The 16,181-nt window shown below is 44.3% G+C and overlaps 1 protein-coding gene across 1 annotated transcript in view; it reads left to right on the forward strand.

Moving 5' to 3' along the window:
• Nucleotides 1-629: 629 nt before the first annotated feature.
• abhd17c (abhydrolase domain containing 17C, depalmitoylase) overlaps nucleotides 630-16,181 on the forward strand; it is a 90,069-nt gene continuing 74,517 nt past the window's right edge. The window contains exons 1-2 of the mRNA XM_086026416.1: nucleotides 630-670; nucleotides 15,579-15,724. Coding sequence (XP_085882542.1) covers nucleotides 647-670; nucleotides 15,579-15,724 — 170 coding nt within the window. The 5' untranslated portion in view covers nucleotides 630-646. The remainder of the gene's footprint in view (nucleotides 671-15,578; nucleotides 15,725-16,181) is intronic.

Consider the following 16,181-nt stretch of genomic DNA (forward strand, 5'->3'; position numbering starts at 1 on the left):
TTCTCAAGGTTTCTCACTTTTCCCCAGATGTTTTTTTTTTAGTTGTTCCTTGCCCTCCTGGGGGTTAAGACCAGGGGATGTCGTGTATATGATCTGGTGCATATGTGAAGTCCTTTGAGACTTTCCTGTGATTAAGGGCTATATAAATAAATTTTACTTGACTTGACATGTAGTGAGCAGAGCGCGCTCAGCCACCCTGCAAGCACGAATGTGCTCAGCGTGACAATGATGATGAAACAAGCGTTCGGAAACTCTTAATGTTATTCAAATGTGACGATCATTTAGTCGAGTCAAACCGAATAAGAGGATAGGAAACAGCTGTGTTCATAAGTTGTGAGGGGAGCGCGCTGAGCACAACACACAGGATAGTTTACAAGTGGCAAGGACGATGAGACATCGGCAAATAAAGTGTGAAAGTGTTTGTTAGTTTTGTCTTAAATTTTATCAAAAGGACCTTGTTGATGTTGTTGTGCAATGAGAAAGTTAAGGCATGATTGCACCCGTGGGCCGTGCTTCTTCTTCGTTTTTAAAATAAGTAGGAGGCAACGACTTCGTATGAGGCAACAAAGAAGAACTTTTACTTTCGCTTTGCACAGCAATGACAACGACGAGCGTTTAAAAGTGCAGAATTGTATCTTTGGTTAAAATGCACTACAGCATTCTAGTTAAGGTAAGTCAATTTTATGATAGAAATTAAAACTTTAACGTAGTTATTAGCGAACGTTCCGTCGTAATTGCCCACTGCCGCGGTTGAAGCACAATTCCTCTCACACCCTGCAGCTTGGTATTTATTCTTCATTTTTAATTTTTAAAGTTACATTTATTGTTAAACAAGTAATTATAAGTGTGGGAACCATGTCTGGGGTTCGCAACAGCGTAAACAGAGGCGTAAATCCCCCCACTATAAAACTTTAAAATAAATATACTCTAAAATAATAATAATAATCATAATAATAATAATAAACCGACTCTACTTTGCGATTTTTCACCTATCGCGCCGGGTTCTTGTCCCCATTAACCGCAATAGATGAGGGATCACTGTATAAATATAATCAGATCAGGGTGGCTGCAGGATAGCATCCAATTTCATCTATCCATTATCTATACCGCTTTTCTTCACAAGGGTCGCGGGGAGTGCTGGAGCCTATCCCAGCTGTCTTCAGGCAGCCTGAATTGGTTGCCAGCCAATCGCAGGGCACACAGAGACAAACAAACATCCGCACTCACAATCACACCTAGGGGCAATTTAGAGTGTCCAATCAACTTACCATGCATGTTTTTGGAATGTGGGAGGAAACCGGAGTTCCCGGAGAAAACCCACGCAGGCACGGGGGGAACATGCAAACTCCACACAGGGAGGCCGGAGCCGGGATCGAACCCACAACCTCTGAACTGTGAAGCGGACGTGCTAACCAATTGACCACCATGCCCGCATCCAATTTCACATATATTTTATTCTAAAATGACTTAATTGCAAATACATCTTTGCTAACTATGCCAGCGATGTATAGTGAAAGGCAGAACTATTAATAAATCGTCGCCGTCCTATAAAAAAAAAACACTTATGTCTAATTTGGGAGAAAAAAAAATCACATTAATGCCATGTCTGTAACGTGGAAACACTATTCACGTAAAAATAAGTAAATTGAAAAAAATTGACATATGTTTTTTCACATGACAGCGACGAAATGCTCCTTGATTTGATGGAGGAAGCTACAACAAAGGTTTATTGTACATTCAATAAAGCTTCATTGTACCTTCTATCCATCTGTTGCCATAACTTTATGTGAGTGTATCATCTTAGCGTTCAAATAAACAAGCACAGATTTCACACTGAGTAGGTAAGTCAGTTTGAGTAAACTGAGGTCAGATCATAATTATTCTAAGTACTTTTTTTTGGTAATGTAAAATGGGTACCTTAATTGGGTCAATAACAAACGCTGTTTTTAGCTTCATACGCACAGATTGTACCAAATCATTCATGCTATATTTTTTATCAAACACCCTGTATGGAAATTGTAAATGCAAATTGATTAAATGTATTTTGGTTTTGTGCTTTTCTGCTTTGACTTGACACAGAATGCAAAGAATTTTCAGTGGAGCGTAGTGTTGTTATAGTTTGGAATTGTTCCTGATAGTTCGTTTTTATTTCATTTGGGCTTTTATTTTTTAAAAGTTAATTAATTAGTTTTTAGAAAGTTTTCCATCCATCCATCCATTATCTGTACCGCTTCTCCTCACAAGGGTCGCGGGGCGTGCTGGAGCCTATCCCAGCTGTCTTTGGGCAGTAGGCGGGGGACACCCTGAACCGGTTGCCAGCCAATCGCAGGGCACACAGAGACAAACATCCGCACTGACAATCACACCTAGGGGCAATTTAGAGTATCCAATCAACTTACCATGCATGTTTTTGGAATGTGGGAGGAAACCGGAGTACCCGGAGAAAACCCTCGCAGGCACGGGGAGAACATGCAAACTCCACACAGGGAGGCCGGAGCCGGGATCGAACCCACGACCTCTGAACTGTGAGGCGGACATGCTAACCAGTCGACCACCTTTTAGAAAGTTTTGTTAGTTTTTATTTTGTCAAAAGGTAAATGGGCTGTCACTAGTATAGCGCTTTCCTATCATTGGTACTCAAAATGCTTTGTTTTAGTTTAGTTATTAGCAGTTTTAGTATTAGTTTTATTTTTCTTATATATATATATATATATATATATATATATATATATATATATATATATATATATATATATATATATATATATATATATATATATATATATATATATTTGGATTTGGATTTGGATTTGTTGTGTGCAAGATTTTAAAAAAAAAAAAGGTCAGAAGTTATGTGTGATAAAGTAAACTAAACTACAATTCTTTTTTTTGTTATTGTATCTTTATTTTTCAACTCTGGAATAACATATTCACATAAGAAACAAAACAAAACACCTTCACTTTTCTTGTCTATTACGTGTCCATTAACCAGTCAATCATATATCGTGCATCCACTGCAAGAAAGTCAGTTTGCTCATCACTAGTAATGTCCATTCTTCTTGAGAAAATACCGCTATACCAATTTACCATTGAAATGAGGTGATATATTACGATCCAGATTTGCATAATACAAAAGTCAAACACATTTTCAAGTTTAAAACAGAATACTTAGAACTACGAACAAAGTCTGAGAGGATGGGGCGCGGATGCCGTCCGTCGCCACTGTCTCGCAAACACAACTAGAAAACAAAGATAAGTACATTTAATGCACAGCAAAGTTTGGAACGTTAAGCCCAGAGTCTTCAAAATCAAATAAAGTCAAATCTTTTGGGAGAAATGAAAGTTATCCAGCTGCCCAAAATTTGGTAGAATTTGTCCTTCTGGATTCTAACTTGATAAGTCAACTTCTCCATTCTAAATATCTCCAAAATGATCCCAAACCAATCATCTAATGTGGGCTGAACTGGGCTCATCCATCGTCTTTTAATTGACTTCTTACTCGCTACCAGGAGCATTTGCAGTAACTTCCTCCCTCTCCTTTGTTCCAAAATAGTAACATGACCAAGATATAAGACATCAAAATTTAGAGGAATTTGCAAATTAAATACAACATTTAAAGACGTCTGGACACCCTTCCAAAAATCTTTCACCTTAGGACAGTCCCAAAATACATGGTAGTGGTTGACAGTTGTCGAGCCACAGTCCCTCCAGCATAGCATGTCCACCCCCTTGTTTTTCTCCTGGTATGGGGTCCGAAAGTATCTCATAATATTCTTCCAGCAATGCTCCCTCCAGTCCATAGAGCTTGTTGAAGAGCATTGGTAGGACAAGATATTGCCCCACGTCTCATCTGAGATCCTCAACCCAGACTCCCTCTCCCACTTTTGTTTAATGTACAAAGTGTTGTCAGTAGTGGCACGGCATAAAGCCATGTACAATTGAGAAATAATTTTTGTGGGAATCACAACATCGTGTTTTTTAGTATTTGGTAAAAATCAGATTCGGTGGCTGAGAAGTTGGTCTGCTTACATTTGTGTGTAATATATGACCGCAATTTCAAATATCTGTGAAATTCACTCTGCGCTAAACCATATTTTTCCCGGAAGGCCTCGAGTATGTGAAAAAAACGTTGTGAGGCCCTGCTTTTCCCATAATTTAAAGCCAGGGCCATGTTTATTGGGGGCAAAGTCGTAAGCAAACCATCTAAATATCTTGTGTGTCCCACAAAAACTCACCACCTTCTGCCAAACCCGAAGCGTGTGGGCTAACCATGGGTTCCCTTCTTTTTCTAAATGTTCCATCAAACCTCTATCTGCTATTGCAGCTTGGATAGGAAATTGAGATGATAGAGCACATTCCAACATTTTCCATGTAGCTGTGTATGTGTCATTATACCAATAGAGAAGAGGAGTTATTTGAGCAGCATAATAATAATTCCTTAATGAGGGAAGGCTCAAACCTCCACCTTCCTTCGGGAGTTGAAGGGTGGCATATCTGATCCTAGGTTTCTGGCCCTGCCAAATAAACCTGGAGATCCACTTGTCCCATTCTCTAAAGTGATTCTCGCTCACCTCAACAGGCAAACTCCTTAATAGATAAAGCAGGCGAGGGAGTACAGTCATCTTAACTGTGCTTATCCTTGAGCTAAGGCTCAGGAAGGGGACCAGATTCCACCTGTGTATATCTGCTTTAATATTGAGTGATACTGGTTGATAGTTTGCCTGGAAGAGCCCTGGGAGATCCTTAGCCAGTCGTATCCCATAACATATTTAATGTTCTCATATTCCCAATTTAATTTAAAACCTCTCCGTAACGCCTCAGTGGCCGTAAAATTTAGAGTCATCACCTGTGTTATTAAGATGTTAACGTTGTAACCTGAAAGCTGACCAAGTTTGGTCAGGGTTGACATCAATTCTTGAAATGAGCTCTCTGCCCCCCCCCAGACAGACCAGTACATCATCAGCAAACATTGCCACTTTGTGTTCAACTCCTAACATATTTATACCTCTGATATTTATATTTTGTCTTATCATTTGGCCAAGTGGCTCTATAAATAAATCAAATAGAAGAGGTGAAATTGCGCAGCCCTGCCTACACCCTCGTTTCAAAAGAAAGACTCTAGAAAGATCCCTATTGATTTTGATCCGGGCTGATGGCTTGTCATACAGCGCCTGGATTACTCTAATAAACTTGTCCTCGAAACCAAATTTCTCCAACACCTTGTACAGAAAGGCCCATCTAACCGAATCAAAGGCCTTCTCGGCATCCGGACTCCCTATAATTGATTGTGTTTTGTTCTTCTGGACATCATTCATAATGTGCAATATTCTTCTAATGTTGTCAGTTGTTTGTCTGTGACGAATAAATCCGGTCTGGTCCCGATTAATGAGGTAAGGTAGCAATTTCTCCAATCTTCGGGCAAGGATGGATGTGAACAGTTTGTAGTCTAGGTTGAGAACACTAATCGGTCGATAGTTCCCACATTCTTTCCTGTCTTTCCCTTCTTTTGGAATAACCGATATAGTTGCTTCTCTGCACAAGGGTGGGGTTTTCCCCTCTCGTGAAACATAATTAAATGTTCTCAACATTAGTGGGGGTAGAATTTGTCTAAAACTATGATAACATTGACAGTCATAGCCATCAGGTCCTACTGCCTTTCCTGCCTTCAACCTAGAGATTGCTGCATGAACTTCCTCTGCTGTAATTTGTTTCAGCAGATTCTCGTTTTGCAAATTAGAGAGCAAGGGTAAGTCTAGAGAGCCAAGAAAGGCATCTATGTAATTCTCTTCCATTTGGCTGTGAGTACAAATCCCTATAGTATATTTCAAAGCATTCCTGAATTTTATCCAATTTAGTTTCCAGCATATTAGTTTTTGGATTCTTAATTTTGTATATTGAATAATCCTCTTGCTGTCTACGCAATTTGTAAGCGAGGTATTTTGCAGATTTCCCACCCAACTCATAATATTTCTGTTTTAGAAAAATGTGATTTTTCGGGGCCTCTTGTGTGTAAATATCATCAATTTCCCCTTTTAATTTCCTGATTTCCTGCTTTGCAATGGGATTTGTGTTGTTTATATCCTCCTGTTCTTTTAATTTCAACTTCGCCTGCAGGTCTGCAAGTTTCTGCCCTTTGAGGGGGCCTCCTGCCGGTGGGACATGCCCGGAACAACTCACCAGGAAGGTGTCCAGGAGGCATCCTCATCAAATGCCCAAGCCACCCCAACTGGCTCCTCTCAACGCCTCGACTCTGAGTCCCTCCCTGATGGCCGAACTTCCCACCGTATCTCTAAGGGAGAGCCCGGACACCCTGCCTAGGAAACCCATTTCGGCCGCTTGTATCCGAGATTTTGTTCTTTCGGTCATGACCCACAGCTCATGACCATAGGTGAGAGTAGGAACGTAGATCGACCAGTAAATTCTTCACCACGACAGACCAATACAGAGTCCGCATCACATGAGACGCTGCACCGATTCCGCATGTCGATCTCCCACCTACCCTCACTTGCGAACAAGACCCCAAGATACTCCTGTACTTGGGGCAGAATCCCATCCCCGACCCGGAGAGGGCACGCCACCCTTTTCTTACTGAGGACCATGGTCTCAGATTTGGAGGTGCTGATTTTCATTTTGATCGCTTCACACTCGGCTGCAAACCGCTCCAATGAGATTTGGAGATCGTGGCTTGAAGAAGCCAACAGTACCACATCATCTGCAAAAAGCAGAGATGCAATACTTAGGCCACCAAACTGGACTCCCTCAACACCTCAGCTGCGCCTAGAAATTCTGTCCATAAAAGTTATGAACAGAATCGGTGACAAAGGGCAGCCTTGGCGGAGTCCAACCCTCACTGGAAACGAATCCGACTTACTGCCGGCAATGCGGACCAAACTCTGACATCGGTGGTACAGGGACCGGACAGCCCTTATCAGGGGGCTCGGTACCCCGTACTCCCGGAGCACCCCCCACAGAACTCCCCGAGGGACACGGTCGAACGCCTTCTCCAAGTCCACAAAACACATGTAGACTGGTTGGGTGAATTCCCATGCACCCTCGAGAACCCTGCTGAGGGTGTAGAGCTGGTCCACTGTTCCACGGCCAGGGCGAAAACCATATTGCTCCTCCTGAATCCGATATTTTTATTTTAGATTATTAATTTATGTGACTTGTGGAGTAGGTGGTGCACCACGGAACTTGCACCACGGAAACGATTTTGGACCTTGCGCTCTCTCGCGTTTTTACTTTTTTGAGACTATTTTATCTTGTTTTTTAACTTTATGAATATAGTAAACTGCGTATGGACTCACGGGCTAGCTAGCTTACGCCGCCGGCAATAGCCTAGCTTGGGGCTAAGACAGGCATATTAAAATGCCGACAGACGACAGCGACAAACAGAAAACCATGCTGGAAAAGGCAAATAAAATGATCTCTGACCTGCGGTAGGCTGTTCGCCGTCTATCAGATGAACTCCAGGAAAAGGGGTCGGTCATCGCCTGTTTCACGACCTGTTTCCCCCAGCTCTCCGCCATGGTCATGAAGAGGCGTGTTAGTGGGATCCTGACAGCGACAATGACGGCTGAGGCGGCTGGATCTTCGGACACGGTGAGGTGGGATCCGGTTGCCTGCCCTGGGCCATCCTGCTCGACTCTGCTTCACAGTGCAAGCTGGGCCGAAGTGGTGTCCTGCGGCAAGAATGGCGGGGAGCCACCCTACCGCCCACAGCTGGTCCTGGGGAATCGGTTTGCCGCCCTGGCGAACGAGTCCCCCGCTCCCATCACTGCACTCCAGCAGTCGGGGACACCTGCTGCTGCGTCCGACGCTGGGGCTGTGGTCCCAGGGGCTCCCTCGGATTCCTCGCTGCCCACGGCGATGATCTCGGTCGGAAACCCCAAAACGGGCGGATCCGCCTGTGGCGCGGCCGCCCGCTCGCGCGTCGGGCTACTCCGGGATGCGGTGTCCCGGTACACGAGTGACCGACATTGCCGACATCATCGGCGACACTCACCGATGTCGTCCTCGGCCGCCGCGGCGCCATTTTGGACAGCGGGGTTGGGAATCTTCCCACGGTGGTGAGTCTCCTGGCGTTCCCTCTTCACATCACCCACCAACCACCGTCATAATCAGCGACAGCACCATTGATGCACTCACTACCCCGGCAGTATCACCCGCTGTTTTCCCGGAGCCAAAGTCATGGACATAGTTGACATCCTGCCCGGCGTTCTTCACTCTATTCCACCATCCATAACCCGGCTCATTGTTTACATCGGGACAAATGAAACAATACGTCGACAGTCGGAACTGACAAAGACACACTTCTATGCCCTCTTTGCCCTGCTAAGCACCTGTGGTCTGTCGGTTTGGGTGAGAGGCATTTTGCCAACGCTGTCGCGCGGGGTCGAGCGCTTCAGCCGCCTTTTTAGCCTTAACAGATGGCTACTATGCACTTGTGCCCATCTTCATTTAGCTTTTATTGACAATTTTAGCTTATTCTCGAATCGTCGGTCGTTTTATCAGCCGAACGGTGTGCATCCTAATTCTTTAGGCAGCTCTATTTTAGCTGCTAACATCCACCATGCCGTCAATAACTCCACTCCCAGCTGACTCTCAATGATTGCTAATCACCCAGCACCTGTTACCGCTTCCTCACACCACAATAACAATTTCAATACAGCCACCGACAGACCAATCTCAGCTGCTCACACGACCACCCTCCTCACCGGCTCTCCCTGCAGGCCCCCATTAGCATCACCACCAGGTCAGCTTCCCCATCCAAACTATCACTGGCAGACGCTTCCCTCGCACACACAATAAAGTAGGTCTTAGTAATGGAAATTTTAACTATTCTTTTCCGTGCCACCGTGAGCGCACGTCCAGCACAAAAATCAACCTGGCCGTGCTGAACGTTCGCTCCCTTACAAACAAAACTTTTATTATTAATGACCTGATTTTAGACAACAATTTATAAGGTATTCTTTTATCTGAGACATGGCTAGGTACAGATGCCCCAGTTGCTCTCACCGAGGCTTGCCCACCGAATTTTAACTTTTTATTTTCTACTAGGGATGGGAAAAGAGGGGGTGGGACTGCATCAATTTTTAATAATACACTTTTCTCAAAGGAGGAAGTTTTGCCCTGGTTGACGCAAGGACACTTGGTCGAGTTTTCTCCCAGGTAAATCCAACAACCTGCCTTTTGGATGCAATTTCCACATTTCTTTTGAAGACATTTTATGGATTCTTCGAGGAACAAATTTTAAACATAGTCAATTGCTCTCTCCAGACGGGTGTCTTCCCCGCCGCCTTTAAAATGGTGGCGGTGAAGCCCCATCTGAAGAAGAGGAACTCTGACCCCAGCGTTTTAATAATTACAGACCTGTATCCAACTTACCATTTTTAAGTAAGATTTTAGAAAAACTGGTGTTTCTCCAGTTAAATCACTTTTTAAACACAAATAATATTTTAGAGAAATATCAATCTGGTTTTAGGATGAACCACAGTACTGAGACTGCTCTTTTAAGGATTTTAAATGATATTAGGTATACTGCAGACATGAGAAAACTCACAGTCTTGTTGCTACTGGATCTAAGTGCTGCTTTTGATACAGCAGATCACCAAATTTTATGAAATAGACTTAAAAACCAAGTGGGCATCTCTTGTACTGTTTTTAACTGGTTTTATTCCTATCTCACAGACCGATCTTTCTTTGTAAGTATGGATACTTGTTCCTCGAGAACCCATGAAATTAAATGTGGGGTTCCCCAAGGTTCAATTTTAGGCCCAACACTTTTTAATCTTTGTATGCTTCCCCTTGGGGATGTCACCAGGAGACACGGCGTCAGCTTCCACAGCTATGCTTATGACACACAGCTGTATATTGCCGTGTCTCCTGATGACACAGGACCCATTGATACCCTTTTAAATTGCATTTTAGATATTAAGTCAGGGATGGCAGAGAATTTCCTACAGTTTAATCAGGACAAAACTGAGGTTTTAGTTATTGGCCCTGAAGGTCAGAGGGAGAGACCTTTACCAAAACTACAAGATTTTAAACCCTCAGAATGTGTGAAGAACCTGGGCGTCATCTTTGACTCTGAGCTCAGTTTTATTCCTCATATTAAAAATGTAACCAAGATAGCTTTCTATCACCTTAAGAACATCGCCAGAATCTGCCCGTTTCTCTCTCAGGCTAACACGGAAGTGCTGATGCATGCTTTTATTTCCAGTCGTTTAGATTATTGTAATGCCCTGCTCTCCGGCCTCCCCAAAAAGAGTACTTTTCTTTACAACTACTCCAGAATTCTGCCGCTCGGGTGCTGACGAGAACCAGAGGGCGGGAGCACATTACACCAGTTTTAAAATCGCTGCATTGGCTACCCGTGTGTTTCAGGATCGATTTTAAGGTACTTTTATTAGTTTATAAATGTCTTAATGGTCTTGGGCCATCTTATTTATCCGATTTGCTTTTATCATACCAACCCTCGCGGATCCTGAGGTCCTCTGGCACCGGTCTTTTAATTATTCCAAGGGTGAGGACCAAAACGCATGGCGAGGCAGCATTCAGCCATTTTGGTCCTTAACTTTGGAATAGCCTGCCAGAGGACGTCAGGTCTGCAGAGACTGTTGATATTTTTAAGAGGAAGCTCAAGACACAGCTTTTTAGTTTGGCTTTTAACTAATTTTAAATAATGTATCTTTTCTTTTGACTGAGTATTATTCTTTTCTTATTTTACTGATTTTGGTTATAAAATTATATTACTGTTTTGTTTTTTAGTTTTGTAGTTTTGTTGTTCTTTGTTGTTCTTTGCTGCGATGGTCGCCCCGCAGGGGCCGTCATCGCAGGGGCTCCTTGGGTCCGGGTGGCCGGGGGCCTCTACACTTTGTGTGGGGTCCACCCGGCTGATCCGGGCCGGGGGTCTCTGTGATGGCGCCACTCCCTGTGGCCCGGTGGCTGTCATTCCCCTCAGCATGAACGAGCCCCCCTTGGGGACCCTTTCCTCATATGGTTCCTCTGTGCCTTGTCATGTCTTTTTTAACTAAGTTCATCAGGTTGTGTGCTTTGTGTGTATATGTGGTGTGTGTGTGTGTGTGTGTGTAGGTGCAAGTGCTGATGTACTGGCGAATATATATATTTGGGTTTGTTGGGGGGGAGTGCCGGAGCCGGTCTTCCTTTTTATGTTGTTTTTTGGACATTTTTACTGGACAGCACTTTGAGTTGCATTCTTTTTGTATGAAAAGCACTATATAAATAAATTTGATTTGATTTGAACTCCCTCGACGGACCCTCCTCTGCAGCATTACCGAATCGACCTTACCAGGGAGGCTGAGGAGTGTGATTCCTCTGTAATTGGAACACACCCACCGGTCCCCCTTCTTAAAATGGGGGACCACCACCCCGGTCTGCCAATCCAGAGGCACTGTCCCCGATGTCCACGCGATGTTGTAGAGGCGTGTCAACCATGACAGCCCCACAACATCCAGAGCCTTTCGGAACTCCGGGCGGATCTCATCCACCACTGGGGCCACCAAGGAGCTTTTTAATTACCTCGGCTACTTCAACCCTAGATAAAGGAGAGCCCACCTCAGATTCTCCAGGCTCTGCTTTCTAAGTGGAAGGTGTGTCGGTGGAATTGAGGAGGTCTTTGAAGTGTTCCCCCCACGACCCACGTCCCGAGTGGAGGTCAACAGCACCCCATCTCCACAATATACAGTGTTGATGGTGCACTGCTTTCCCCTCCTGAGATGCCGGATGGTGGACCAGAATTTCCTCAAAGTCATCCGGAACTAATTTTCCATGGCCTCACCAAACTCCTCCCACACCCAGGTTTTTGCCTCAGCAACCGCTGAAGCTGCATTCCGCCTGGCCAGCCGGTACCTGTCAGCTGCCTCCGGAGTCCCGCAGGCCAAAAGGGCCCGATAGGACTCCTTCAGCTGGACAGCATCCCTTACCGCTGGTGTCCACCAGCAGGTTCGGGCAACGACCACCTTTCTGCCACAGCTCCAATCGGCCGCCACAACAATGGAGGCACGAAACAAGGTCCACTCGGACTCAATGTCCCCCTCCTCCGGGAAAAGTTCTGACGGAGGTGGGAGTTGAAACTCCTTCTGACAGTGGATTCTGTCAGACATTCCCAGCGAAACCTCACAATACGTTTATGGCCAGGTTGGACCCACATCATCCCTCACCATCGTAGCCAACCCACCACCAGATGGTGATCAGTTGACAGCTTCGCCCCTCTCTTCACCCGAGTGTCCAAAACATGCGGCCGCAAATCCGATGATACGACTACAAAATCAATCATTGAACTGCGACCTACGAGGTCCTGGTGCCAAGTGCACATATGGACACCCTTATGTTTGAACAAGGTGTTCGTTATGGACAATCTGTGATGAGCACAGAAGTCCAGTAAAAGAACACCACTCGGTTCAGATCGGTGTTCCTCCCAGCATTGAAGTCCCCCTGCAGAACGATGGAGTCCCCAGGTGGAGCGCTCTCCAGCACATCCTCCAAGGACTCCAAAAAGGGTGGGTACTCTGCACTGCTGTTGGGTGCATAGGCACAAACAACAGTCAGGGACCCGTCCCCCCACCCTAAGGCAGAGGGAGGCTACCCTCTCGTCTACCGGGGTAAACCCCAATGTACAGGCGCCAAGCCGGGGGACAATAAGTATGCCCCTACCTGCGCGGCGCCTCTCACCTTGGGCAACTCTAGAGTGGAAGATTGTCCAACCCCTCTCGAGATGACTGGTACCAGAGCCCAAGCTATGTGTGGAGGTGAGCCCGACTATATCTAGTCGGAACTTCTCAGCCCCACACATCAGCTCGAGCTCCTTCCCCACCACAGAGGTGACATTCCATGTCCCAAGAGCTAGTTTCTGTTGCTGGGGATCAGACCGCTAAGCTCACACGGCACCCAACCCCTTTGGCCCCTCCCACCAGTGGTGAGCCCATGGGAAGGGGGACCCACGTTTCCTTTTCAGGCTGAGCCCGGCTGGGCCCCATGGGTGTAGGCCGGGCCACCAGGCGTTCGCCAACGACCCCCACCTCCAGGCCTGGCTCCAGAGGGGGGCCCCGGTGACCCGCGTCCAGGCAAGGGAAAACGTGATCCATTCATTTTATTCTTCATAGGGGGTCATTTGTGTGCGTGTGTATACATATATATTAGGGGTGTAACAGTACGCTAAATCACATTTCGGTTTGGTTTCTTGGAAACTTCGGTTCGGTATATTTTTGGCACAAAAAAAAAAAATCTTTAAACACTGAGCAGCAAAAGCCTATGACAATGACACATCTAAGTATTCAAGTTAAAGACAAGTTGCCATTACAGTACATATATACACTTTTTTGATGAAAAAAATACATGCCCTGTAAACCCGGACCAGTTGAGTTTACGTGAAAACAGTAAACCGGTTACCTTGAAAAACCTAAGTAATGAAAGGGTAAAACTTACAGCCATTTAATCAATACCTTTAGTAGTTACAGATGGTATGGAAGATGATACTACAGAATATCTAAACATTAAGTAATAGCAACAGGCATTCTACCTTCATTATTATTATTATTATTGTTATTATGATTATTGTTATCACTATTAGCAAATTTATTGTTGCTATTGTTGTTATTATTATTATTATTATTACGGAAGTGCCTCCAAAACAGTGGGAAGTCACCTGCAAGTGCCCCAAAATCAACAGGAAGTGAAACGGAAGTGACCCAAATTAAACAGGAAGTGACCCGGAAGTAACCTAAAATCAACCAGAAGTGCCCCTAAATAAACCGGAAGTCACCCAAATCAACAAGAAGTGCTTCAAAATCAACCAGAAGTGACCTAAATTAAAAAGGAAGTGACCCGTAAGTAACCTAAAATCAACCGGAAGTGACCCAAACTCAACCGGAAGTGCCCCCAAATCAGCAAGAAGTGACCAGGAATGTTCTCTCTCTCTCTCTCTCTCTCTCTACATATATATATATATATATATATATATATATATATATATATATATATATATATATATATATATATATATCCGTCTATCTATATACCTATATAAATTTTTCAGGGAGGTGATATTCCACATCCCAAGAGTCCATCTTTAGCCACTGCCCAGCTCTCAGTGCACACAACCCCTTTGACCACTCCCAGAGCCGACATACAGTAGATAAAGACCACAGGAGCCACAGTACGAATCAAAGCCATTTTTAGAGTTTTATATTTTGCAACAGAAACTTAAATACATATAATAACAATAAAAAATAAATACTTTGTCTTTGTAAAACCACTGTTAGTCTATTTATAAATATGTACTTGTGCAAATTTCAATACAGTGTTACCTTAAAATACACTGTAAAAACAAAAATTCAAATTAATAGAAAACTATTAGTGAACCTAACTCAAAAATCATTAACTTGTGTCATGTGTCATCTTCCAAACCCCTTGTCCTGTACAAGGTCGCGGGCAGGTGCTGGAGCCTATCCCAGCTGACAATGGGCGAAAGGCACACTATACCCCGGACTGGTCGCCAGCCAGTCGCAGGGCACACACAGACACCGTCACTGAGCGGGAACCGATCCCACGCTGCCCGCACACAACTCAAGCGTGTGTACCACTACACCATCAGTGACCTCATTAACTTATGAACACAAATCTTAAATAAGTAAGTAGAACTTTTGGGTTGGGGAACATCCATCCATTATCGATACCGCTTATCCTCACAAGGGTCGCAGGGCGTGCTGGAGCCTATCCCAGCTGTTTTCGAGCAGTAGGCGGGGGACACCCTGAATTGGTTGCCTGCCAATCGCAGGGCATACAGAGACAATCATCCGCACTCACAATCACACCTCGGGGCAATTTAGAGAGTCCAATCAACTTACCATGCATGTTTTTGGAATGTGAGAGGAAACCGGAGAACCCGGAGGAATTGTGAAAATAATTGCGAAATTCCAATTAACCGTTGGAGTATTCATTTAACTTGATAGCTTGGCTTCTCCGAACTAAGACTGCTCAATGCTTGTCCATACCTTTAACCGCCAAAAGTTGCACTATTTTGCGATGAGTACGTCGCTGAATTAAACGCTGTTTTAGTTGTAAAAATTTTTGCTTTTCTCTTATTAGAGCAGCGTCGGTTACTCTGGTTGGTTTTGTGTGGGAGATGGGACAGATTGAATCTGACGCTTAAACTTGTCGGCTATTAACAGAAACCTAACATTGTCTGAGCTCGCTGATTTCCTGTATTTCTTGCACAGTAGGGTGAATTGTGGAGCCTCATCACAAATCAACCAAATGTGCCCACAAGATCTTAGAAAGTGATCAATCAATATCCATCTCCAGATTTATGGAATAGTTTTATCTGTTACCACTTTAAAGTTTCAAAAAATGCAGCCTTTTGAATTCATGATATCAAAAATGTTTTTGTTTTTTTTTAAATCATGGCGCTTGAAGGGTTGACAAACATACACACTATACATTGTAATTTGGGATCTAAAATTCATTCATTGCAGTTTTTTTTGGGGGGGGGGTCTGTTGAAAAAATGATTGCACATCATATCATGTGTGTCATCGTCCACACCGCTTATCTTGTACAGGGTTGCGGGGGAGGAGCTGGAGCCTATCCCAGCTGCCAATGGACGAAAGGCAGAGTACACCCTAAACTGGTCGCCAGCCAGTCGCGGGGCACACACAGACAGTCACTGAGTGGGAACCGATCCCACGCTGCTGGCACACAACTCAGGTAAGTGTACCACTACACCATCGGCGACCTCATGATTGTACATATTAATTCAAAAATATGCATCTAAAACAAATGTACTTATTTACTTTGACATTACTTTTTGTAGTATCAATCTCAATCTTAAAGTGGAGGTCTTTTCCCAGGCAGTCTGTCTTCTGTTTGAACTCATGTTTGCCCTTAACTTAGATTACCCGAAGTCCATGCGAAACACATTTCGATTCATTCAGGCAGTGATGCTTGGATTGGGAAACAAAAACCTCCCTCCCAAATTAATCACACTGCAGAACAAGCCAGACCTGGCCTACGGTAGACTTTGCAGAATTTGTGAAAAAAACAAAACAAAACAAGACAAAAAAAAACCGTTAATGTTCCAAGCAATTGTTTAATGTTCAAGCGAAACTTTTATAGTACTTGTATGAGTGATTTGTTCATTGACAGTTGGTGTTTGTGAGACAGT

The sequence above is a fragment of the Filicampus tigris genome, chromosome 3, assembly GCF_054856515.1.
Source record: "Filicampus tigris isolate MCC_2025a chromosome 3, RoL_Ftig_1.0, whole genome shotgun sequence".
NCBI classification, from domain to species: domain Eukaryota; kingdom Metazoa; phylum Chordata; class Actinopteri; order Syngnathiformes; family Syngnathidae; genus Filicampus; species Filicampus tigris.